The 23,322-nt window shown below is 51.2% G+C and overlaps 1 protein-coding gene across 4 annotated transcripts in view; it reads left to right on the top strand.

Annotated features, from left to right (window-relative positions):
• Nucleotides 1-670: 670 nt before the first annotated feature.
• The window catches only part of Arrb1 (arrestin beta 1), a 71,506-nt gene continuing 48,854 nt past the window's right edge, over nt 671-23,322 (top strand). For all 4 annotated transcript variants that reach the window (XR_003711859.1, XM_028770703.1, XM_028770702.1 and 1 more), the window contains exon 1: nt 671-743. Coding sequence is in view for 3 of the 4 variants with exons in the window: in XM_028770703.1 (XP_028626536.1) it covers nt 724-743 (20 nt within the window). In the remaining variant the exon portion in view is untranslated. The remainder of the gene's footprint in view (nt 744-23,322) is intronic.

Raw genomic sequence — 23,322 nt, 5'->3', positions numbered from 1 at the left:
TCATCTGCTCTCCAGCATTGCAGTCCGCTGCCCGCCCCCACCCTTTCTTCCTGTCCCCGTTGTGCCGTTGGGTGGTATCTCTCCAGAAGGGCGGGGGCGGGGAGGGTGGAGCAAAGGGCGAAGGCCTGGCTAGGCTTTTGGAATCTTTCTCTGTCCTCACACAGGGGCGCCGCCGAGGCTGGGCCTTGGAGTCTGCGGATTTTCCGCTTGCATCTATCCGCAGACACAAAGGCCAGTCCTGGCGTGCGCGGGAGAGCGCGCTCGCATCCACGACTGTGAGCACACACGCACAGCTGTACAAAGACGTGCTACCTCTGCGCACACACACACACAATCTCTCTCTCCACCAACCCCCCGCCTCGCGACCGGCTCGCGTGCACAGCCGTGCACACGCACCAGCACTGGCACGCGCTTGCGTGCACGCGCTCTCGTGGACCAGCCGCGGCCGGCCACCCAGCCCTCACTCTCTGGGCGCGCACACGCAGAGCCGCGCACGGAGCCACACACGCGCGCTCACACCCGCACGCTCCACGCCCCTGGCGGCGGCCCGGGCGCTGTGCTGCTGGAGCGACGGGCGGGGACCCGGGCGGGGGCGGCGGCGGCGACAGCGGAGGAGGCGGAGCGGGGTAGCCAGGAGCGGGCTGGCCCGCGCTTCTCCTGGCGGCCGGGGATTTTCCAGCCTGGACGCTGACGCCGCGGACCTCCCTGCGGCCGCCGCGGACCATGGGCGACAAAGGGACACGGTGAGTGCGGGTGGCAGCCCTGTCCCGCTCGCGCGTGGGGACGACCTGGGCGAGGGCACGGGCGGAGGTTCCAGTCAGCGTCACCCGGGATCTGGCACTCTGTTGTCTGCCCAAGACTCTTGTGTGGTTCTCTGGCCAGAACCATGTGTAAGGACCGAGGCACTCAGGGTGGGCCACCCCATCTGGTTCACGGATCCTGACCGAGACGAGCTCACACACCCAACCCTGGTCGGTAGACTCAAAAACGCTCTGTGGTAGGCTGACACACGACACACATACTCGTAAACACATGAGCACCCTTCTCCTGGCACACACTGACAGTCGCTGCCACACTTTGCATTTGTGACACGACAACGTCACACAAGGTCTCTCACGCACACACTAGTCCGTCAACAGATTCTCGCTGTCAGTCCTGTTAGCTTACACAGGTCCCACTCGAACATGCACCAGCTCTCACACATCCTCGTGTTGCCACACACATGTGGGCATACACCGACATATGTATCCTGTCACCTGGATGCTGCAAAGCACAGTCTGGCTAGTGCGTGCAGTCTGTCAACCCTCTCTGACATGACATGATGCGGCCACAGGTCTTAGTGACACATCAAGGCTAACCACACACATGCACACGGCAGAAAATGCCTGCAGGGCCTGACATCCCCTGGGCAGTGGATACACTCACTTCTGACTCTCCATTGCAGGACCGGGAAACACAGGTCACAGAGTGGAAGGCTCTTTCTGAGACCTGGAAGACAGGTTCCATTCATGTGGCTTCCTTCCCCTCTGTCCTCCAAAGCACATAGCTGGGGGCTACATCTAGCTGAGGGGGGTGAGGGGAACTGTTTTGTAGAGCCTGCCTTGAAAGGAAAGGTTAGGCCCTCGAATGGAAACTAGGTCAAAGTAGGTGGCCTAGGGAGGGGCAGGGAAGCTCTTGGGGTCAACCCTTATGACCTAGACCAGCCCTGGTTAACTTTCTACCGTTTCACTTTCCTGGCCCTTGAGAGTCTCCTTGCTGTCCTCCCTGGCCCCTCCTCTAGCCTTCCTGCACCTGCCATTTATCATGGCTTTCCTTATTACTCTTCTGTTTGTGTCCTTCTCTCTGCCTTTCCCTCCTTTCTTCTGATGTTTATTTATTAAGCCGCTGTTGTATACTAGGCATAGCCTAGGAGATGAGAGATGATCAGAATGGAAGCATCCATGCAGTCACATGTTGGGACCCTTAAACAAACTGACTCTTTACCCACTGACAGCTGAGCCTCAGCAGTGAGTCAAAGGGGCTCCAGAGGTTATTCCCATTTCCCAGGAGTAGAAACTGAGGCACAGTGGTAACTCAGATACCTCATGTTTAGTAACTACCTCCCACCAGCCTCCCTGCTGATGGCCCTTCCTGGAGGTTAATTTTCCTATTCTGCTTTCCCCAAAGAGGAACCAAAGGGTGAGTGAGAAAGGTCACTTGCCTTGCTGAAGGTCAGGAGGGGGCAGAGGCCAAAGCTCACTGTGTCTGTGGCTCTCCTTGGAGTCCATGCTGCACTGTGTGGACCCTGGGTGTAAGGACTAGCAAGGGACCCACTGGGTGCAGAGGCACGGCTTTGGGAGACTGCAGAGCCGTGAGGTGTTTGCATTCACCTTGAGGGCCAGTACAGCTGGTTGTCAGCACTGTGACCCAGGCCACAATCCTTGGAGGAAGGATGCTAGGATGCATCTTTCTTCAGCCACACCCACTCTCCTCCCCCCCCTTAGAGACCCTCTGGAACTGCAAGGTCGAGCTTTGCTCCCTGCAGAGCACAGCAGGGAGTCAGCAGCCATTGGCTTCTCCTTTGTTCTCCAGTGCTGCTGGTGACCAGGGTGACTCAGCCTTGCTGGGCCTCTCTGTAACTAGGGGAGACGTGTCACAGCTCCTTGATACCTTAAATTATCATAGGATGAGGACACTGTGGGCCGCCAGACACCTGTTGGGGAATCTGTCTGAGGCCAGAGCTTTGTCCTTGACTACCTCTGCTGTGCTTCTGACTCAAGGGCAGACCCAGTATTCCCACCTGTACATTGGAGCAATCAGAACTTTGGATTTAAGGGCTCTCAAAAGCTTACTGAGCTCACTGGACATAGGAGTAGGAGCTGCCTATGCCAGGAAATACAGACTGGCTACATATACTCCACCTGTCCATGTTTGCCTCCCCTCCCTCAGCCCCTCTAGAATGGTGAATTCTGCCTTTCTCTTTCTAGATCTATCTGGATATGAAAGGTAAGGCTTTCTCCACTGTGTCCCACTAGCCATGAGATTTTGCTTTGCGCATTGGATGGGACATTGCAAATACTCAGTACTCTCAGGCTCTGGAGTCATCAACACATCTATCCCCGTCGGTTGGAGGAAGTGACAATGAACATTAATCAAAACTGTCACAGTCCTTGCAGAAACCCTTGGGTTGAGAGGAGTCCCAGGGTGGAGCAGGCTAGCACCAAGGTGGGACCCTAACAGGGGTCCCACAAGCACAGGTCATTAACGAGTGGCTTCTCTGTAGCCTAGGGCAGGAGTTCCCAGAGCTGAATCCCTAGACTATCCATCCCCATGGGATTGTGATGCAGGACACAGCACTGTGGGAGGTGGAAGAGGAGTCCACACCAGAGCTCTGGGCTGGATGTGGCCAGAAGCTGTCCTGTGCTGCGGAGATTGACCTAGAAGCTTGAGGAGGCTGAGAAGTGGAGCTGGAGCACCCTGCCAGCCTAGGGTGCAGAATGTCTAAGGACCTAGAGGTGTGAAGAGAAGCCTGCAGCCTGAGGGTGGGGCCTGGGAGGGAACACTGGCCAGTCATCCCTAGCCTCAGGAATGTCAAGCTAAGGGATAGGATTTTTCTCCCACTGCCAGGGTCAGCTGGGAGGAGAGGGTGGGGCAATGGAGGGACAAGAGCAAGTCTTCCTCTCAGACAGGTGCTTAAGGCAGTGGCCAGGAGAGGGGAGGGGCAGGCCTTGAGGCCGAGACACTCTGGGAAGGAGCCTCAGAACCGAGGCTGCAGGGAGGAGGGCTGATCGATAGCACATGAACAAGGAAGGGGGTCAGCAAGCTGGATGGTTGAAAGCACCTTCACTGCCTATCTGGGGTTAGAATTATGTTCCCAGGGACTGGGGAGGTGACTCCAGTAAAAGGCTTGCTACCTAAGCATGAGGCCTTGAATTAGCAGCTCCAGACCCCACATAAAAGCTGGGCATGGCGTGGGGTAGGGGGTCAGAAGGGAAAGGGATGTGGAGGCAAATATTGCTGGAGCTCTCTGGCCAGCCAGTCTAGCACTCATGGTTAGGAGGAGAACCTGTTTCAAAACATAGGGTGGAGAGGATCTGAGGAAGATATCTGGTATTAACTTTTGGCCTTTATATGTACATGCACATACGTGCGCATGCATGTCAGCACACATACAAGAAGCATATGCATTAATCTCACTGAATTCTTCCCACAATTTAGTGACATAGGAATTGCTGCTTCCATTTTAAAGGTATGGAAAGAGGAAGCATGTCCACAACCATTCAGCCAGTTAGCATCTGAACAGAGGTTCCTCTGCTCATCAAGGCCTTCCTTTTGCTGTGTAAGTCTACTCAGAGGGAAAGGGGCTTGTCCTATTTACAGCTGACCTTTCAAGTGCCCTCAGCTGGTCCACCAACTCTAAAAGTGACCAGAAGGGTCATCTTGAGGCAACAGGAGGGATGAAGTAGAATTTCCTTTGCAGCAGATATTGATGAGCTCTCCCTCCTGTACACCCCTCTTCCCCACAGCCCCATCCCAGGGAGGGAGGGTGCTATAATGGGCAATCAACAGCTCTCTGTGAACCTTGGCTGTCTTTCTTGAAGTGGTTAAGCCCTGGGTGACCCATTTTGGCTAGAACATGGGGAAGTCCTGTGGCTTTGGCAGGATTGCTCCTGGGTTGCTGCTGGGCGTGGCTGTGAGCCTGGCCCAGTGTCCCTGAATCCCAGCTGGCTGCTGGGCTGCACACTCCTTTGATGGCTTGTTTCCTTTCAAGTCTGGACCTCATGGCTTGAAACTGAAACCTCTAGTTAGCATGGGGTCAGGGGTCCTTAGTCCTGGGCTTGCCTCCCCCAGGACCTTTCCCACAGGCTATGTTGGTCGAAGACAGCAATAGGGAGGGTCGGAGTGGCCTCATGACTCCAACCAGGCTATCCTCTCTACTGCTTGCTGGGGGTGACACTGCCGACAGTCCAGCTGAGACTTGTGTGGGTGGCAAGGGAGCCAGGAGTGGGCTGAGGAAGATAGAAGAAGCTTTGACAAAGGACCTCAAGCTATGGGCAGAGGAGCAGGTGGAGACTTGAAAGTCTTCTGGGTGGATGTGGGTCCACACAGGGCCCTGGAGGATGTAGGTGACCTTGGTGTAAGGAGAATGAGGGAAGAAGAGACGATGGTGGGGATAGCAGAGCCTTGGAGAGCACTGGTGTGTTAGCAAACAGCTGAGGGCAGCTGGGGTCTGGAGTCCCAAAAGCAGGGAAGCAGTCCAGAGGATGGAGTTTGGGGGAGCTGCAGGAAGATCCCCACATGTAGCCAGAAGGTGGAAATGGGAGTCTGGGGATTTGGTGGGGTAGTGTACTGTAGAGAGAAAAACGGGTAGTCTCTATTTTTTCATGTGCTGCCAGGACTTTTCCTCTGCAAAATGGTCACAGAACTGAGGGTTGACATCACCAAGGGCTTCCAGGAGGAATCTAAGTCTTATAGGCTGGAAAAATCACAGTGTGGTGTGTAAGCTGGCTAGGGCAGGCATGCTTCTGGAGTGAGGGTTCTCTGATTCCGGTGGAGGTCTGGAGAGGCTTCCTAGATCAGGTGACCCTGAGCTGGGTGCTGGATCTCAAGAAAGGCCTAGGTGACAGAATGAAGGGCCTATGGGCAAGGCATTAACAATAGCTTAGGAGTGGGACTGTGAGGGCAAGGCTGAGAGGGTAGCAGCCCTGGCCCTAGGGACTAGAGTGACAGAGTAACATGTTGTATTCTTACTTGTACAATGCGTGTGTGCACATGGGCATATGTGCGTGCGTGTGTGTGTGTCCCAGTTGGCGAGTCCTTTTTAGTTCTGGCTACGTCTGCTTGTTGGTGAGCCCCCCAGCCTTCAGATCTCGGTCTTGGGAGATGCCTGACAAGCTTCGTTGAACTAGACTGAACTCTGTCCTCTCTATGCCTCTGCTCTCAGCCCCAGGGGCCCCTCTAAGTGCTGAGGTAAGTTCCATCCCTTCCATTAGGGATCCCTCTGAACCAAAGCACTACTCCTCACAATGGGCTGGGTGTTCAGAGGAGGGGGATCATGGCTCATTTAGACTGGGAGGTTCCAGGCAGAACCTGTAGCACTCTCTCAGACTGGAGGCTGCCTAGAAGAGAATGTTTGTCCTCCACTCCACGGGGCATGGGGCTGCTGAGTGGGAGGCTCATCACTCTGTGTGTGTGTGTGTGTGTGTGTGTGTGTGTGTGTGTGTGTGCTGGGACAGAACAAGGGTCCTCCTAGCAGATTCCAGGCCCTGGAATGGATGGATCCTGTCCCTGGGGGTAGGTGGCTTGGTGGCTTGGTTCCTAGCAAGGGCGTGGAGAATGGGGGTAGGACTGGGTGGCTGTTTGGAGAGGGGAACAAAGGGCTCTGTTGTCCAGCCCCTTCTCTGCCTCTCTCCTCAGAGGAGCCCTGGCTGGGTCATCTCTCAGGAAACAGCCTCCTCCTTCCTGGGACTGGCCCATCTCTAGAACTACCTCAGAAGAACTCCTTGTTCCTGCTTGGGAGTTCTGAGGCCAGATGAGGCCCCAGGAGGCCAGGCCCCAGGGGCTGGACCTCACAGATCCCTGGAGGTCTGTGTGATCCTTGAAAGGACGGTCCCCATAGAACTTGGTCTCAGGGAGAGAAAACTGACTGTCGACTTAAGAGCCTCAGCAAGGGTGTATGTGGTGTGTATGTGTATGTGTGTGGGGCGGCTGTGGCAGGAGACAGGACTCTATAATTCCTGAACTGGGAGGCAGAGTGTCCCTGGCATGGGGCCTATGGATTCACAATGGATCTCCTTGATGCTCTTGAAGTTGCTCCTCCAATGTTGCCACCAATGGGAGTAGAAATGTTCAAGCACAGGGCCAAAGAAGTAGACTGGGATGGACCATTCTAGGAGCACTCCAGCCCTTGTTGACTGCTCATGTACTATCATGTGACCTAGGACATGTGATTCACCAACTCTGAGCTCTAGTATCTCTAGAGAAGTCCAACCATCCAGCACGTGTGAGGCCCTTCTCTTGTATTCTGATTACTGGCTCTTCCTCTGGTGGCCAAATATGGAGGATTGGACAGCCCAGGCCTCTCTTAGAGATTGATGAGGCAGGGCCTGCCAAGGAAGTGGGTCCAGGGTGTAGAGTCCAGAGTGATGTACCTCCTGCTTGCTTCTGTGGCTTCAAGTCTTCCTTTAGTCGTGGTCTTCACTGCCTGCTTTCATCTCCAGCTTCTAGGAACATCAAATCAACTAGTCGTTGGCAAGTCCCTGATGGTCAATTCCCTCTGACTAGGCTATTTCTTCCTGGACATGTTTTCCTCTTCCCTTCAGCTCTTCCTTCCATCAGACAGGGTTTCTCTATGTACCCAACTGTCCTAAAACTCACAGATCTGCCTGACTCGGCCTCCTGAGAGCTGGGGTTAAAGGCGTGCACCACCATGCCTGACTCCTTTAGGGTTTTCAGGGGTCACTTCATTCAGGAAACAGTCTGAGTCTCTGTGGCACTCTGGGGTTGTCTTCTAGGCTGGCCTCTTTGATGCCGTCAGATCTATCAGGCATAGATTAGTTTGCCCTGGGTAGAATGGATTTCATGGGCTTCAAATCCCAGGGCTGACACTCAGAAGCTGATAGCCTAATGGATTGTTTAGCTGGTATAGCTCCGTCTGTAAGGCTGGGATGGAATTGGCTTGAGGGTTAGGTGAGTTGAAACAGGTATAGCTCAGAGTCCTGGCACAAGATCAGAACTGCAGGTGAGTGTTGAATGCTCTCCCTGACCAAGCTGAGCTCCCCCATGGAGAGAATTGGCTCATTCATTTTCAGGCCCCAAAGGCTTCATCCTTAGTATGCAGGGGTTGGCCCCACATAATGCCCTTCCCATTTGACAGGCCCAGATTCCTCCAGGAAGCCCTCGTTGATCACCAAAGCTTTCTGACCCCTGCCGTCTTCTCGTGTACACACTTACTTCTCTCTCTGCTTGCATCTTGTGATAAGTCTCCCATGAACCAAGAACTCTGCAAGGGCACCTGGCCCAGACTACCTTGTCCCTGGTATCTGTGCAGGCGTGGCAAGGCACTGAGCTCCATAAATATTTGTTCAGTGAAGGCAGCTGGATGTAGGCATTTCAGTGGGAGATCTTCTCAGAGACGGGAGGAGGATTTCAGAGTATCATAGAGCCACAGGAATTAGATTAGGCTCGTGGCCCAGGAGCCAGAGGTCATGGGATGGCCAACTTTCTCTCAATGAAAAGCGAGTTTCAGATCATGGAACGTCCTGGCAGAGGACCGCTGTGCTGCTGCTGTTCTCTCATGGTAGGTAGCACTGAGCATCTCTGCTCGTCCCACCCTGATGGTATTAGGGATTGAACCCATGTGTGCTAGACGAATGCCCTATTGCTGAGCCACAGCCTCAGTCCTGTTCTTGTTTTAAGGTAGGGTCCCTAGCTCAGGCTAGCTTTTATCTCCCTATATAGCTAGGGTTGATCTTGAACTTTCCATCCTCCTGCCTCTGCCTCCAGAGTTCTGAGATTACAGGCCTGTGTCAGTGTGCTTGGTTTATGTGGTGCTGGGATTGGACCCAGGGCCTCGTGCATACTAGGTGAACACTCAAACACTTCCTGGCCCCAAATCCCATTTCTTAAGTGCCTCCATGAGAAGCCATCTTCCCCTGACCCCTAAATGTGGGCTCCTTCTGTCCTGCTCACCCCCAGACATTCCCGAGGTTTTTTGTTTTGTTTTTTTTTCCTTTCTTTCTTTGCTTTGGACAGTGGCATGAGAGAGCAAGGCGTTCCACTTGCGGGTGGACATCTGGGTCTGCCTACAGTACACCCGCTGTGGTTTGACCCGGCTTGAGGAGGGGGACGTGGCTTCCCATGCTCTGCCCGAATCAAGGAGCTCTTTATGCAGTTTGAGAGCCTGCCTCGCCTGGCAGAGCCTAGGTCTCCCCATTGGCTGCCCAGTGGGCAAGTGCTCAGAACCCACCTCATTATAAGGAACAGAATTCTGGGCACTGTAGCCAGCAGGCTGTGGTCATAATCAGCCAATTAAACTTCCCAAGAATGGGTGTTTGGGCCAGAGGAGTGTGTAGGGAGTCGGGGTGGGTGGTAAGGCTGGGAGAGAGTAAGAGGGAAGCTCAGAGCTGAGCCTGCTGGGCAGAGCTGGGAAACCGTAGCAGGGAGCAGGGAGGGAGAGAGTGTAAGGAGATGGATAGATGTGGAGAGGATGCCATCTGGGGAGAGGGCCCTGGCAAAATGGGGGCCCCAACCCCACTTCCTCACTGTCTCTCCTATGAAGGCAGCTGCTCCTCTTTGAGCCCTACTTTCTCAATGTGTCAAATTGGAGGTGGGAGAGGCTTTGACCTAGGAGGCCTCTGGGATCTCTCCTTGTTTTACAGTTCTGTGATGAGGAGGGGGAAAGCCCCCAGCAACGCTGTTCAGTGCTCAAGAGCAAAGGCACAGCCTCCAGCAGCCTGTATCTCAGGAAGAGCAGATTGTGCCATCCTGTACTAGAACCTGTGGGTCTGATTAGCCCTGGGCCTAGCTGTAACAGGTTAATTGGAAGGGGAGGGTTGCTGCTGCTCTCCCCAGGCACCTCTGATCCCCAGACTTAGTCCTGCCCAGGACTGAACAAATTCCAAACAGTGTCCTCAGGGAAGGACTGTTTAAAGCTCTACTCTCCCTCCCCAGGGAGGGATGGAACAGTGTCTTTTCCATTTTCAGGTAGTACTCACTGTGTGTGTGTGTGTGTGTATGTGTGTTGGGGAGCTGGGAGGAGGGACTCCCCAGAAGTAGAGCCCTACATTTTGTGGTATGGATTTTAGTGTAAGACAAAGTCAGCTACTGCCCAGCAAACTCTCCCTTGTTCACTATCATGACCCTAGTCAAGGGGCTTGGACTCTCTGGGCCTCAGTTTCCACATCTGGGAAGTCAGTACTCCTGTGACACTGGATGGCAAGGGCTGGGAAGTAAGGGTTTGATAAAATCACTATTATAGACAGGAATGGTGGTCCACACCTGTGATCCAAACACTCGGGAGGATGGCCTTGAATTTGAGGCCAACTAGTTTTGAGATAAAAGGGCCGGTGAGCTAGCTCAGCTGGTGAAGGCACTTGCTGTGAAGACTGACTTCCTGAGTTTGGTCTCTAGACCCCATGCACTCAGAGAAGAGAACTGATTCTCATGCACACAGACACATAAGTAAATAAAATGTGACATAGACGTCACTTGCTAGGGAAGCCTGGGAAATGCACTTTGGCTTTTGTCTGCCTGTCCCTCTCAGTCTTCCCCTCCCTGTGCCTTCCCCTAGTCCATGCCATGCGCAGTGCTGCTTGGTGGTTAGTGGGGTTGTACAGGGCCATGGGAGAAGACCAGTCATGACAGGAAAGGGAAGTAAGATTATCCAAGGCCAGCGTTATAGTGGTGGGGTGGGGCGCCTCCTCTTTGGCCTCCACTGCCTACAGATTCTCTAAAAGGAAGTGGGGAAAAATTGCTGAGCCGGAAGCTGGGAGCAACTGTGGAGAAAGGGCCCCATGGCACCTCAGCCCCAGCTCCAGCCCCAGTCCTGGCTCCTTTAACCCTCACCCCCTATTCAGAGCTCACGGCTTGGTTTGCTGCCAGAGAAGCTGGCGGGCCACTTTTTCACACACTTGGAAAACAACAACCCTTCCTGGTTCCCAGCATTCAGTAGGAGGGGCTGGAGAGATGTCCTGAGGTCTGGGGGGCTGGCAGCACATGGCAAGGAGGCTGCCTCTGCTTCCTTAGCCTCTTGCCAGCTTCAGAGTTGGGCTATGACTTGCCCCCAGCCAGGGCCTCTGACTTGGAGGCCAAGGCCTAGGAAGCTGGTTATATAAGCCAGCCAGACTGTGCTCACTTCCTCCTTCCCTCTGCAGTGAGGCCCTGCAAGCAGGAGGCAGGTGCTGCTTTATTCAGAATCTCTAGCCCAGCAGGTTATGGTGACCATCCTGTGCTGGGGCGGAGTGGGGTGTAAGAGTGGTCTCCTTGTCCACACCCTGTGGGACAGGCTTGTGGGCAGCCTCAGTGCAGGCCACTGGGTTGGCAGTGAGCATTGGCTCCTCCCACACTCTGAGAGCTGCAGAGGCTCATTAGAGGAAACAGGCGGCAGGCCTGAGATCATTTGCCTACAAACTGCCCCCAGAGGGGAGCTGGCCTCTGCAGCCAGAACAAATCGCCAGCATTTTTCAGTTTGTTCCACAAACATTTCTCCAGTGCTGGCTAGGGGCCAGACCTCTACTACAGACATGTCCCTGGAGTGGCCCAATCCACCACAGTGGACATTTAAGGAGCAGTTCAGTTTCTTGTGCCACCTAAGGGTGGACCCTTTCTCCATAGCTGGTGCATTGGCCTTCCTGGAATCTTCATGAATGAAAAGCTGTCTCTAGGCTGGGGTTTTCAGAAATGGCTTATTCCTTTTCTACTGACCACCTCGCTCCTCCACCACCTCGCTCCTCCACCTCACTCCTCCACCTCACTCCTCCACCTCGCTCCTCTACCTCGCTCTTCCACCCCAGGAGGTGCCAGTGAACAGAAGTTTCTCAGAGAGTCTTGCCAGAGGTTCTGAGATAGGAAGTGGGGACAGCCTCTTACAGCACCTGTATGTCTGGGGAGAAAGTAAGTAAGTGACTATAGCACTTTGTTTGTTTCTGTGTAGATCTGGCCATCCTGGAACTCACTCTGTAGGCCAGGCTGGCCTTGAACTCAGAGATCCATCTGCCTCTGCCTCCCAAATAAAAAATGTGCGCCAAGCCGCTGCCGCCTAGCTGGCTGTAACATTCTTTTTATTTTATTTTAAAGATTTATTTATTTTATATATGTGAGTACACTGTCACTGTTGTTGTCTTCAGACACACCAGAAGAGGGCATCGGAGCCCCATTAGAGATGGTTGTGAGCCACCATGTGGTTTCTGGGAATTGAACTCAGGACCTTTGGAAGAGCAGTCGATGCTCTTAACCGCTGAGCCATCTCTCCAGCTCCGACTGTAACATTCTTCAGAGAGTGGTAAGGGGGTATCAGTTTCCAGGATTAAGGCTCAGAAGCCACTGATAGAACGGGGGACTTTGTGGGAGATATATTTGATAGAACTCAGAGAGGAAGGTGGGACTCTGTGAAACAGGCATTCAGCTGGGACTGACACCCCCCCCACCCCCACCCACTGTGTCAGCTTGAGTTTCATAGCTTTAGGTAAGGAGTTTCTTGGGAATGCAGACTGCTTCAGACACAGGCACAGAGAGGGGGGTGGGAGGGGTTGAAGCTAGTCATGGTAGTGCAGGCCTATAATCTGAGCACATGAGAGGAGGATGAGGTCACCCTCCTCTGCACTGTAAGCTCCAGGCCAGCCAGGGTGACATTGTAAGTCCCCCTCCCCTTACGTCAAATTTCTTGACAAATACGTCAAGAAATCAAGGGGGAAAGTGTCACATCGAACTCCCCAGTAAGATTAGAAATGAGACACACATATCGAAGATACTGGACTAACAGCATCAGAAGCAGGATTACAAGGAGCAGCAGGGGTTTAAAGCTTCCCTTCAGTACCTGCAAAAGCCCACTCGAGGTTTCCAGCAGAGCGCAGGGCAGGGGAACTAAGTTTTAGGAGACACAGCCCGTATTTGGGGCTATGACCAGGAAGGAAGCATGTGTGCTAGTCTCTGTTTTTTAGAGTGCCATCTTTAGGGATGTTGAGGCCAATTGGTGTGGGAGAGAGGGCAGCAGGCTGGGTTTCACCTCCCCGTACCTGTCTCTGTCAGTGTGTGAGACACTAAATTGTGGGGAAGTGGTACCCTTCTTTTTCACTGTAGTGTCTGTGCTAATGAGCGTGCCCAGCACTAACAGGGCTCATCTGGTGGGTGAGATTTTTTGTCATGAGTCTGTGTGGCCCCAGGGCTGTGGGAGAAAACTGAAGGCATTTAAAAAAGACTTAGTAAGGAGAATTTTTTTTTTTTGGCAAGTTTTTTTTCAATATCTTAAAAAGGACAAAGCTGATGACACGTTATCATCAAGCAGTTAATATGCGCACTGCTCTTCCTTGCATGCAGCAGCTCAGTGCCTTTTCTGCAGCCATTCAGCAGCCATGATTGAAATCACCATTTTGCAGAATGAACCCTGTCTTAGGGAATTTTTAGAGGATTCTGGTGAGCCCTGCCCTGGCCACAGGTAGTCCTGGGTTCCTCTAGCCACAGTTTCCTTATGATATGATATCTGGGACAGAGGTTACCTGAGTCCACACTCCCTGTAGAGAAGCCCATTGACTTTCCATACCTGGGTATCTATCAGATCAGACTTTTGGCCTGTAGAGAAGCCCTGGGCAGTCTCAGTTCAGACATCCAGTGTGAATGGTGAGGTGGCCATGTCTTCTAATGCTGCTGCCTGCAGCCAGCTTCTGGCCTGGGCTATCTTCTGCCTGTTCTGGGTCAGTACAGGGCCTCGAACCAGTCCTTTTGTTTGGAGAGACCAGACCATGACCGTCCCAGCTTAAAAGCTCACCAGTTGCTCCCTACAGGAGTATCTCTGGTTTTCAGATGGTACCAAGAACTCTGCAGTTCCTGTCCCTAACTTCCTGCCTGCTGTCCCCACACTGTGGACATTGGCCTAACCTCAATGGCCATTGACTTTCCATACCTGGGTATCTACCAGATCAGACTTTTGGCCTAAAGAGCTCTTCCCCCCTGTAATTGATAGGAGCTTCTTTATATGTTGTTTTCAAGATGTGATCTCACAAGCTGGCCTTGTACTCTGAGTACTAGGAATGAAGGTGTGTGCTCCTGTCCTTGTCTCCTTTCTTGGAACCTTCCATCCCCTCCACCGATCACATTTTGAGACAGGATCTCGTGTATCCCAGGCTGGCCTCAAATTCACTGTGTATTTAAAGATGATGCTAAACTTTTGGTTCTCCTGTCTCCATGTCCTGAATATTGGGATTGCAGGCACATGCTATCGGATGGCTTTATGTGTTTCTGGGGTTGGAATCTGTGTGAAGCAAGCCTTCTGTAAGCCAAGCTACATCCCTGTCCTTCCTTCCTTCTTGTTGAACAGTTGCTTGGGCACCTTTTCCAGGTGTGGAGCTGCTCCTGTTAGAGGCTGTCCTTTGGGCCAGAGTTAGGGAGGGAGGTTGGAGAGGGTTCAGAGGAAGTGGGCCTGGGCTGCTGACCCAAAAGAGAAGTACCCTTTCCTTCTTCACACTTCCTTCCTGGCCCTGGTGCTGAAAGAAAGCAGACAGAAGCAGTAGAAAAGGGGAAATGGATGCATTTTGAACTGGGGACTAAGACCTCCTAGCTTGGAGATGATTTCAAAAGGTTCAAGCCTCTCTCTCCATCCTTTCCTTTTTCTACATACTCTTCTGCCCACATAGGATATGCAGACACAGGCTACAAAGCTGACTTGTCCTTGTCCTGTCTTTACAGCTCTGTCATGTGCATGCTGGAACTCACCTATCTTTTTATCTGTGTCATTGGGTCTGAGTTCAAGCCTTGACAAGCACTTGTAGTTCTGTAACTCTGGGCCAGTCATGGCACCTTTCTGAGCCTTGGTTTCTTCTGCATATAGAAAGGATAATACCTACCTTATAGGGTGGTGTCACTCTGTGGGCGAAAGGCAGGTGTCTTTGATAGCACCTGTTGGGTGAGTAGAAGCTGCTTTCAGGTCAGAAGTTTCTTGAGAGGGTTGACCGTTGCCTGGGCCAAGGCTAGGGCACAGAGTGCCATTCCAACCTTCTTGGGACTGTCTTATTTTTGTGCCTTAGGGGACCCCCCTCCCCAGCTCAGGGCTGGGTACATTAGGATGGAGTTGCTGTCTTGGTTACTGTTCTGTTGCTGTGAAGAGACACCACGACCAAGCCAACTTATAAAAGAAGCATTTGACTGGGGGCTTGCTAACAGTTTCAGAGGGAGAGTCCATGACCATCATGGCAGGAAGCATGGTGGCAGGCAGGCATGGCACCAGAGCAGTAGCTGAGAGCTTGCATACACACACACACACACACACACACACACACACACACACACACACACACACACACACACAGCATTGGAATCTCAAAGCCCACCCCTAATGACACACCTCCTCTAAAAAGGCCACACCTCCTAATCCTTCCTCAAACAATCTGCCAACTGGGAACCAAACATACAAACATGTGAGCCTATGGGAACCATTCTCATTCAAACACCACAGTTCCCTTCTGTGTATTCTCCATAAAAGCTTGTGGGTGAGGCATAGCAAACGAATTCATCACTAGTGCTGGACAGAGTGGGACAACTGAAAGCAAGTCCTGGTTTGTGATGTGGGACAGAAAGTGATAAAAACACGTGGAAGGTCCAGGAGGTGGACAGTGAGGATGGGGCTGGGCAGTGGGAAGTAGGGTGTGCTCAGCAGGAGTGCACAGGCACAGGGCCCTGAATGCAAAAGGCTTTTGCTCTGAAGTGTGCTTCCAGGGTCCAGCGCTCTCTTGGCTGTCTGGGGAGAAGGCAGGGCAGTGGCTGGTTTCTGCTATTCAGGAGGCTCTGTCACGATTCCCCAGCTGCTGTTCTGCCTCAGCAGCTTAAGTCCTTTCACTCTGTAGCCAATGCTCTCTAAGTGTCTGCCTACTGCTTCTTCCCTCCAGAGTGACTTGAGACTGCACCATTGCTAGGGTGGGAGGTGGGAGAGGAGGCCCACGCCCAGGTCCATTTTCAGAAATGAATGGGTCAGTTTCTCACGGGCTCCACGTGGTCACAGCCCTTCCACCCCAGTGTCTGTGGCATGGCTCTTGTAGAAAGCTCCTTAGTGTGTCTAGTGCACAATTGGCTCACACTTACTGTCTCCTTTTGCAAAATGGGGACTGTCTTAGGATTTCCATTGCTGTGGAAAGACACCATGACCAAGGCCACTCTTATAAAGGACAGCATTTAATTGGGGGAAGCTTACAGGCTCGGCGGTTCAGTTTATTATCATCAAGGCAGGAAGCATGGCAGGATCCAGGTAGGCACGGCCCTGAAGAAGCTGAGTTCTACATCTTGCTCAGACTGCATCCAGAAGACTGACTCTCTCTTCAGTGGATGGAGCTTGAACGCAGGAGCCTCAAAGACCACCTCCACAGTGACATACTTCCTCTAACAAGGCTACAACCTCCTCCAACAAGGCCACACCTCCTAATAGTGCCACTTCTCATTGGCCAAGCATATTCAAACCACCACAGGGATGAAACAACTTACCCTGTACAGCTGCCGAGACTATGGTATGTGCTAGCTGGCAGGTGGGGTTCTTAGCCACTCTGGGTTGTACATGTTGGTGGGGGCATATCCTGCCAGCCCACTCACGGAAGGATCTTCTCAGGGATGTGCATAAGATCACCAAGAACTCCACTGCTGTGGCCTTTGTGAGCAGCAGGCCCTGGACTCAGCTGAGTTTGACTACTTCAGAAGCTGTGGCAAGACACACAGACCTGGACCACGGCAGGGAGGGTTCTGCACCAGAAGAATTCTTCCGAGCCTCATCTGTCTGTTGGGCTGGGGGCAGGGCCTTTGTGAAGGCGGGGTATGCTCAGATCGCCTCTGGGCCCTTCCTCCAGTCCCGAGGCAGATTTACTTCGAGGCAAAGCTGCACACCAGCTCCAGGCTCCTCTCGGGGTCTCACCTTTTGTGTCCCACGGCTAACAGCCACCTGAATTTGAAAAAGAAAGATCATTTGTGTTATTCATTTATTAGTGTTTTTTTAAACAGACATTTGGTATTGGGGTGTAACTCGTGTATGTGGCCCTGGGTTAGATGCCCAGTACCTATAAACTGTATGTAGTGGTGCGTGTCTGTAATCTCAGCACTTGGGAGGTAAATGCAGTAAAACTAGAAGGGTGACCTGCTCTATCAACTGTGGGGCACAGCTGGGCTGGAAAGGGACTATCAGAGTCCACATGGGGCTCTCCATGGGGAAGGGCTTAGAAAGCCTGGCCTGGAGTCTACTCCAGTAGCTGGTTGAGGAGTCTGATTGCTTTAGGGCTTGCAGACACTTCCAGGGCAGCTCAGCTGAACTTGACAGCTCAATAAGGAAGCCAGCTGTGCTATCCTCTTCTGAGGTCCCAGTGGGGACTGCCTGTCTTTCCCCAATATTGGTACCCAATTTATGGAAGTAAGGGAGGAGAGCAGTTTATGGCTTAAGAGAAAGACCAGGGACCTGGTTTAGGCTACGTTTCAAATCCCATGTCTAACTGGGATGGTGGTACACACTTGTAATCCCAGGGGGACTGAACAGGAGGTCAGTTCAAGACCATTTTCAACTTACAACTACCTGATGAGTCCAAGGCCAGCGTTGACTACATGAGACCTTGTCTCTTAAAAAAAAATATCGAATTACACCTCTTCTGCTTGTCAGGTCAGTGAATGTTAAATAGTTACATAATTTTCCTGAACTTTTGTTTTTAATCTTAAAAGTGGATTAATACTATATCCTTCCTGCCATGGGCTCAGAGGAGAACTGTAAGACTTAACCCAGGATCTGGCACGGGGTAGGTATTCAGATTGTGCCTAGCACTTTCCCATAGTCCTTATTACCTTGTATCCTGCCTGCACCATATCTCTCCGCCTGTGCCAGGTCAATGCATGCTCCCTGAGCTTTCTTTTGTTTGTCTGTGACCTTCCTCAGCCTGTACCCAGCACCTTTGAGACTCTTCAAAGCGGTCAGTAAGAAGAAAAGAATGGTCTTTTATGTGAAAATCTATGTTCTGTGCACCTACTGTGTGTCCCTGCCAGGGAGCTTCTGTGTGGTTTTTGTCCTGAGGAGCCCCAGTGGCTGTGACTGTTGCTAGGCTCCTGGAGACCAGCAACTTTGTTCTCTGCAGAGCCCTGTAATCAAATTGCTGTTAGAGACACTCTGACATCTGCCGTGGAATGCCAGCGCCCTGGGAGCTGTGTCTCCCGGTTCCAGCTTCTGGCACCAGAGGTATGCAGCGTGAATTCCATGCTGAGAACATAGCAGAGGCTTGCTTTTCTCTCTCTCTCATTAAGTCAAGCCTGCTTCCTCGTTCTGCCCAGACATTTTCTAGGTGGGGCAAGTCTTTCCTCAGGTTCAGACTGGGTAGCCAGATAAATCAGGTTTTCTGCTGGGTCTTGGAGGAGGCAATGCTGGAAGTCAGCCATGTTTTCAACAGGTCTTCAAAGGTCCTTCCATTTGACCTGTGCTCTGTCTACCTGGGGTGGGGGACGGACAGCACAGACGTTCCACTCCGAGCAGACCCTCGCTGCTGGCCTCACAATGGGTTTGGAGCTCCGTGAAAGCTGTTTATGTTTCCACAGCAGAATTTATTGCCCAGCCTGGCCTTCTGCAATTAATTATAAGCCAAACAAATAACTTGTCTCTGGGAGTCTGGGGATTGGCATAAACATTTATGCCAGTCCAGAGGCTGGGTACTTTCCTCTGGCCTTGGGAACAGAGGGGCAGGATGGGGTGGGTCCATTTCCACCTGACCCCGGGAGGTCTTGTATATGTGTTCTTTCTCTCAGTCTTCCAAATTACCCCAGAATAGGGTCCCTGCTTATAAAGGGAGACTCAGGCAGAGAGTTAAGCGGTTTGTCAAGACCACACAGCTTGTGCGGAGAGTTGTCCATCTGTCCATCCATCTATCAGATATTTATTATGCTCTCATCAAATGGGAAGGAGTTTTCTAAGGTGACTGAATTTGTAGGCACAAGGTAGTGGCCTTGGGGCCAGCCGTGTGGCTCAGTTGGTGGTATGCTTACCTGGCATTCATGAAGTCCTGGGTTCAATTCTAGTGCTACATAAAACTGGTCAGGTTGGCCACCTACCTGAAGCAGGAGGATCAGAAGTTAGAGGGAATGCTGGATGTGTTAGCACACTCCTCAAATCCAGCACTCAGGAGCTAGAGGCAGGTGGATCTCTGAGTTCGAGGCCAGCTTGGTCTAACATAGCCAGTTCTAGCTACACAGATTATTGTTATTATTATTATTGTTATTATTTCTTTTACTTTTTTGAAATTATAATGTAATTGCATCATCCCTCTTTCTCCCTTCCCTCTCTCCACTCCCTCTCACATGCCCCTCCTTGCTCTCTTTCAAATTCATGGCCTCTTTTTCATTAATTGTTGTTATATGTGTATATGTCTATACATATATATTCCTTAAAAAAAAGAATTATCTATTTATCTTATGTATATGAGTACACTGTAGCTGTCTTCAGACACACCAGAAGAGGGCATAGGATCCCATTACAGACGGTTGTGAGCCACCATGTGGTTACTGGGAATTGAACTCAGGATCTCTGGAAGAGCAATCAGTGTTCTTGACCACTACTGAGCCATCTCTCCAGCCCCCTCCATATATATTCCTAAAGTGACCCACTCAGTGTGTTACTGTTTGTATGTTTTTAGGGCAGATCATTGGTATTGGGTAACCAATCAATAGTTACCTATGTGTGCAGGGCTGAGGCCTGATGGGCTTCCAGGCTCTGCAGATGGTCATTGTTGTTCTTGTTTGCTTTGTGTCTAATTAGTGAGACCTTATCTTTTTAAAAAGGAGTTCTAGGGCTCATCCTTGGTTACAGAGGTAGAGAGTTTGAAGACTCTCTCCCAAAACAGAAAGGAGGAGATGGTCTGTGAGGGTCTCTGGTGATCAAACTCGACCTGTTTTACGCAGGGATGGTCTGGCTGGGAACAGCGTCAGCAGGAATACCTCAAGGGTATCCTCATTGCTCAGCTCCTCATGCTTGGGAAATATTTTAGGTTTGAGATTTTGGAATATTTGCATATACATCCTAAAATTTCTTGGGGATGAGACCCAAAGTAACATGAAATTCACTTGTTTCATGTTTGTCTTATATAGGTGGCCTGATGGTAATGGTGATTTTATAGGTAATTGTGTGTGTGTGTGTGTGTGTGTGTGTGCGTGTGTGTATGTATGGCAAGGACTGAACCCAGGGACCTGTGCATATGGGACAAGTGCCCTAACATTGAGCTACAGCCCTAGCTCAGGTTTATTTCGGTCAGTGCCTCTTTGTTTTCACTGTGACCCTTTGCCTGAGGTCAGGTATGCAGTTTTCCCTTCTAGCCTGTTGATGCTCAAAAAGTTTCAGATTTGGGAGTGTTTAGGACTTTCAAATTAGAGATCATCAACCTATCTCCTGCCGTTGGGCTTGGTGGCTCAGAGGAGGTGCAATTTGTCATGGTCCAAGGCTAGATGTCAGGAAGAGGTAGCAGGGATTCAAACCAAGAATGTTTAAGATTGAGAAGTGAGACACTGGCCGCAGAGAGCCCCTCATTAGCGACTGCTGTGTGCCTATCCTGTTCCATGCTGGTTTCTGTTTTCCAGCTTCCTGTGCAGCCAACCCGGCTCACTAGTCTTGTTCATGGATCTCTAGGGCCATCTGCTGGGGGCCACCTTCCTCTGTGCAGAGGAAAATGCAGGAGAGATGAAAGGCTCTGGGCACTATTGCAGATTCCTGCCTCACACATGGGGTGGTTGGTCTCTGGCTTTGGGTCCAGAAAAACCTTGGTTGGGTAAGAGCTGGTCCCCGAGTGTAGGGCTGCAGCCCTGCAGTCTCGGTGGCTTTGGGCTGTAGTGGAGTCTGGGCTCAGCTTAAGCTGTACAAAGCGTGTCACCTCCCTTTGGGAGCCTGGGGTGTAGACAAGAGAAGAACAGATGTGTGGAGTGAGGGATGCTGGAAGGACACCACATCGAGAAGGCATCTGGTCTCAGAGGCCAGAGGTTTTGGTTCTATAACCTGTACCCCAGGTGACCATTATTGTTGCCTTCTGGGGATGGGAACAAAATAATCCCTACTTGCGGGGTCAGGGTGGGAGTTACAGTTAATATCTAACTAGGAGACCAAAATCTGGTCACAGATACGTAGATAGGCAATGCAGTATATCCATACCACAGAATGCTATTCAACTGAAAGGATCCTGACTCGGGCTGTAATTGGGTGAATCATCATGAAGGCAGAATGCTAAGAGCTGGAATCTGGGTACCAAAGGCCACACATTATGCTAGAGGACTTAGGTGAAAGTGAGTTCCTGAGATGGAGAGCCTGCATGAGGGATGGGGAGAAAAGACTTACTGCGTAAGGCTGTGCAAAGATGCTGACTGCCGATGACTGCTTCACATAGAGGCTGAATTTTAATTGTTAATCAACTAATTGTGTGTGTTTGTGTATGTGTATATGCACATGTAGAATCCAGGGGTAAATGTTCCGTCTCTCATCAGTTGCTGTCCACCTTATCTTTTGAGACAAGGTCACTCCCTGAACCTGGAGTGCATCGATTTAGCTGAACCCCAGGGACCCGTCTGTCTTTGCCTCCCTGGTGCTGGGAACTCACCTGGCTTTTTCTGGATTAAGTTCTGGGTGATTGAATTCAGATCCTCTTGTTTGTGTGCCGTGTGCTTTACCAACTGACTCATCTCTCTGGTTCCTAACTTCCTTACAGCAATTTGTTGTTTTTACGGGTGGCATTTGATTGATTGATAGGGTCTAACTGAGTATCTCAAGCTGACCTCAAACTCACGATCCTTCTGTGTCACCTACCCTCCCAGGATGATACGGGGTGTGCCACTGGGTCTGGCTCAGATTCTTCGTTTTAAATGTTAATGGCATGCTGTGTAAATTTTGTCTCAGTAAGTTAGTGTTTTAAGTTGATAACAATCATAAGAATGGTGGCTTCTTTTGAGGGAAGGGGCAGTTGAGATCTGGGATTTAGGTCGAAGCTGTTGAGGAAAGCAAAGCTCAGGCTGTGGTAGGTCATTGGCTCAGAGAAGAGCTGTTTGGTTAAGACCAAAGTTCTTGGTATCAGTGTGTTTTCTGTTGCTGTGGCAGAATACCTGAGGTGTATCTAGCTCACAGTTCTGGAGAGTCCAAGATATAACACTGGCCTGGGCTAGGTGCTGATGAAGGCCTCGTGAAGGCATCATGGCTGGTGGATGTCTCAAGGTGAGCCTGGGAGCCAGAGAATCACTCAAGGGTCTGGCTTACTTATTCTAACGACTGACTCTCATTGTGATAGTGTGTGCATGTTCATGTGGGTACACGTGTATGTATGGGTGCCCCTGCTCACGTGTGTGGAGGCCAGAACTGTCATTCTGAACATTCCTCAGGAGTTATCTATCTTGGTTGTTTTGTTTTGTGAGACAGAGTCTCTTACTGGCCTGGAGCTTACCTACTAGCTCAGGCTGGCTACCAGTGAGCTCTAGGGAACCATCGGTCTGGACCTCCCAGTGTTGGTACACTGCAGTCCTTTCCCAGCTGACTGAGCTGTCTCCATAGTCCACACACCACTCTTTCAAGAACTAACCTATGATAACTGCTGTATTCCCTCTGGAGGGCAGTGCCCCCAGCTGCCTAGCTGCCTTCTGCTGACTTCTCTCTTTCCCTTCCTTCCTGTTGCTCGACTCCTTGCTTCATGTATGCAAGGCAAATATTCTACCACTGACTATACTCCCAGCTAACTCCATCTCTTACAGGTCCCTCACCTCTCAATGCCAGCACACTGGGGACAGGCTTCAATACCTGAGTCTTGGGTGGGGGGGGAACACTCAAGTCATGTCCAAACCACACAGTTCTCAGGGAACTGGAGTTGGGTGGCTCACAGAAATCTGTAACTCTAGCCCCTGGGGATCTGATGTCCCTTGGATGCCTGCACATACATGTGCACATACACTCTCACACAGACACATACATGCAGACACATAAGCAAGCTATGTTTTGTTTTAGAGACAGGGTTTCTCTATGTAGCCTTGACTGTTCTGGAACTCACTCTGTAGACCAGGCTGGTTTCCAACTCAGAGAGATCTGCCTCTGCCTCCTGAGTGTTGGGATTAAAGGTGTGTGCCACCACTTCCCAGCCATAAATAAGAGTTTAAAAATCTTAAAAATAAAAACCTCAATAGTTTTAATCATCCTGGTTTAGGTTTCTTATCATGTATTTGTTTTAGTTTCCCTTCCTAGAGAGTGGGAATAATACAGTTTTTATTATGGAAATTCGAGTCTTCTATTATGAGAATCTTAACACTTTCCTGAGGATTAAATGAGTTAATATTTGAAAGAACTCCACATTAGGAGCTGTTATTATCACTCATTCACAGTTTTATTTATTTTTTCATTTGCTGAGCACCCACAGGGAGCCGGGACTGGGGCAGGCAGGGTTCTGGAGACACAGCTGCATGCATGACTCAGAGCCTGCTCTCAGGACGGCCTCACATCCTGAGAAGAGGCAGCCGCTGCACCTGCAGCTTCGGCTATTGATGAAAAGCCCTCATGCCTTGCTTCTCCAGTTCTGGCTAAGCAGGCGCCTCCCTTGGGACCCAGCAGGACTTCTTAATGGCTTTGAAATAAATGCACTAGGCTCGGGAGCTGGGGACAAGGCTTGAGGAGGC

The sequence above is a fragment of the Grammomys surdaster genome, unplaced genomic scaffold, assembly GCF_004785775.1.
Source record: "Grammomys surdaster isolate TR1022 unplaced genomic scaffold, NIH_TR_1.0 203, whole genome shotgun sequence".
NCBI lineage: Eukaryota > Metazoa > Chordata > Mammalia > Rodentia > Muridae > Grammomys > Grammomys surdaster.
Note: the sequence above shows the minus strand (reverse complement) of the source record. Positions and strands in the feature narration are given on the sequence as shown.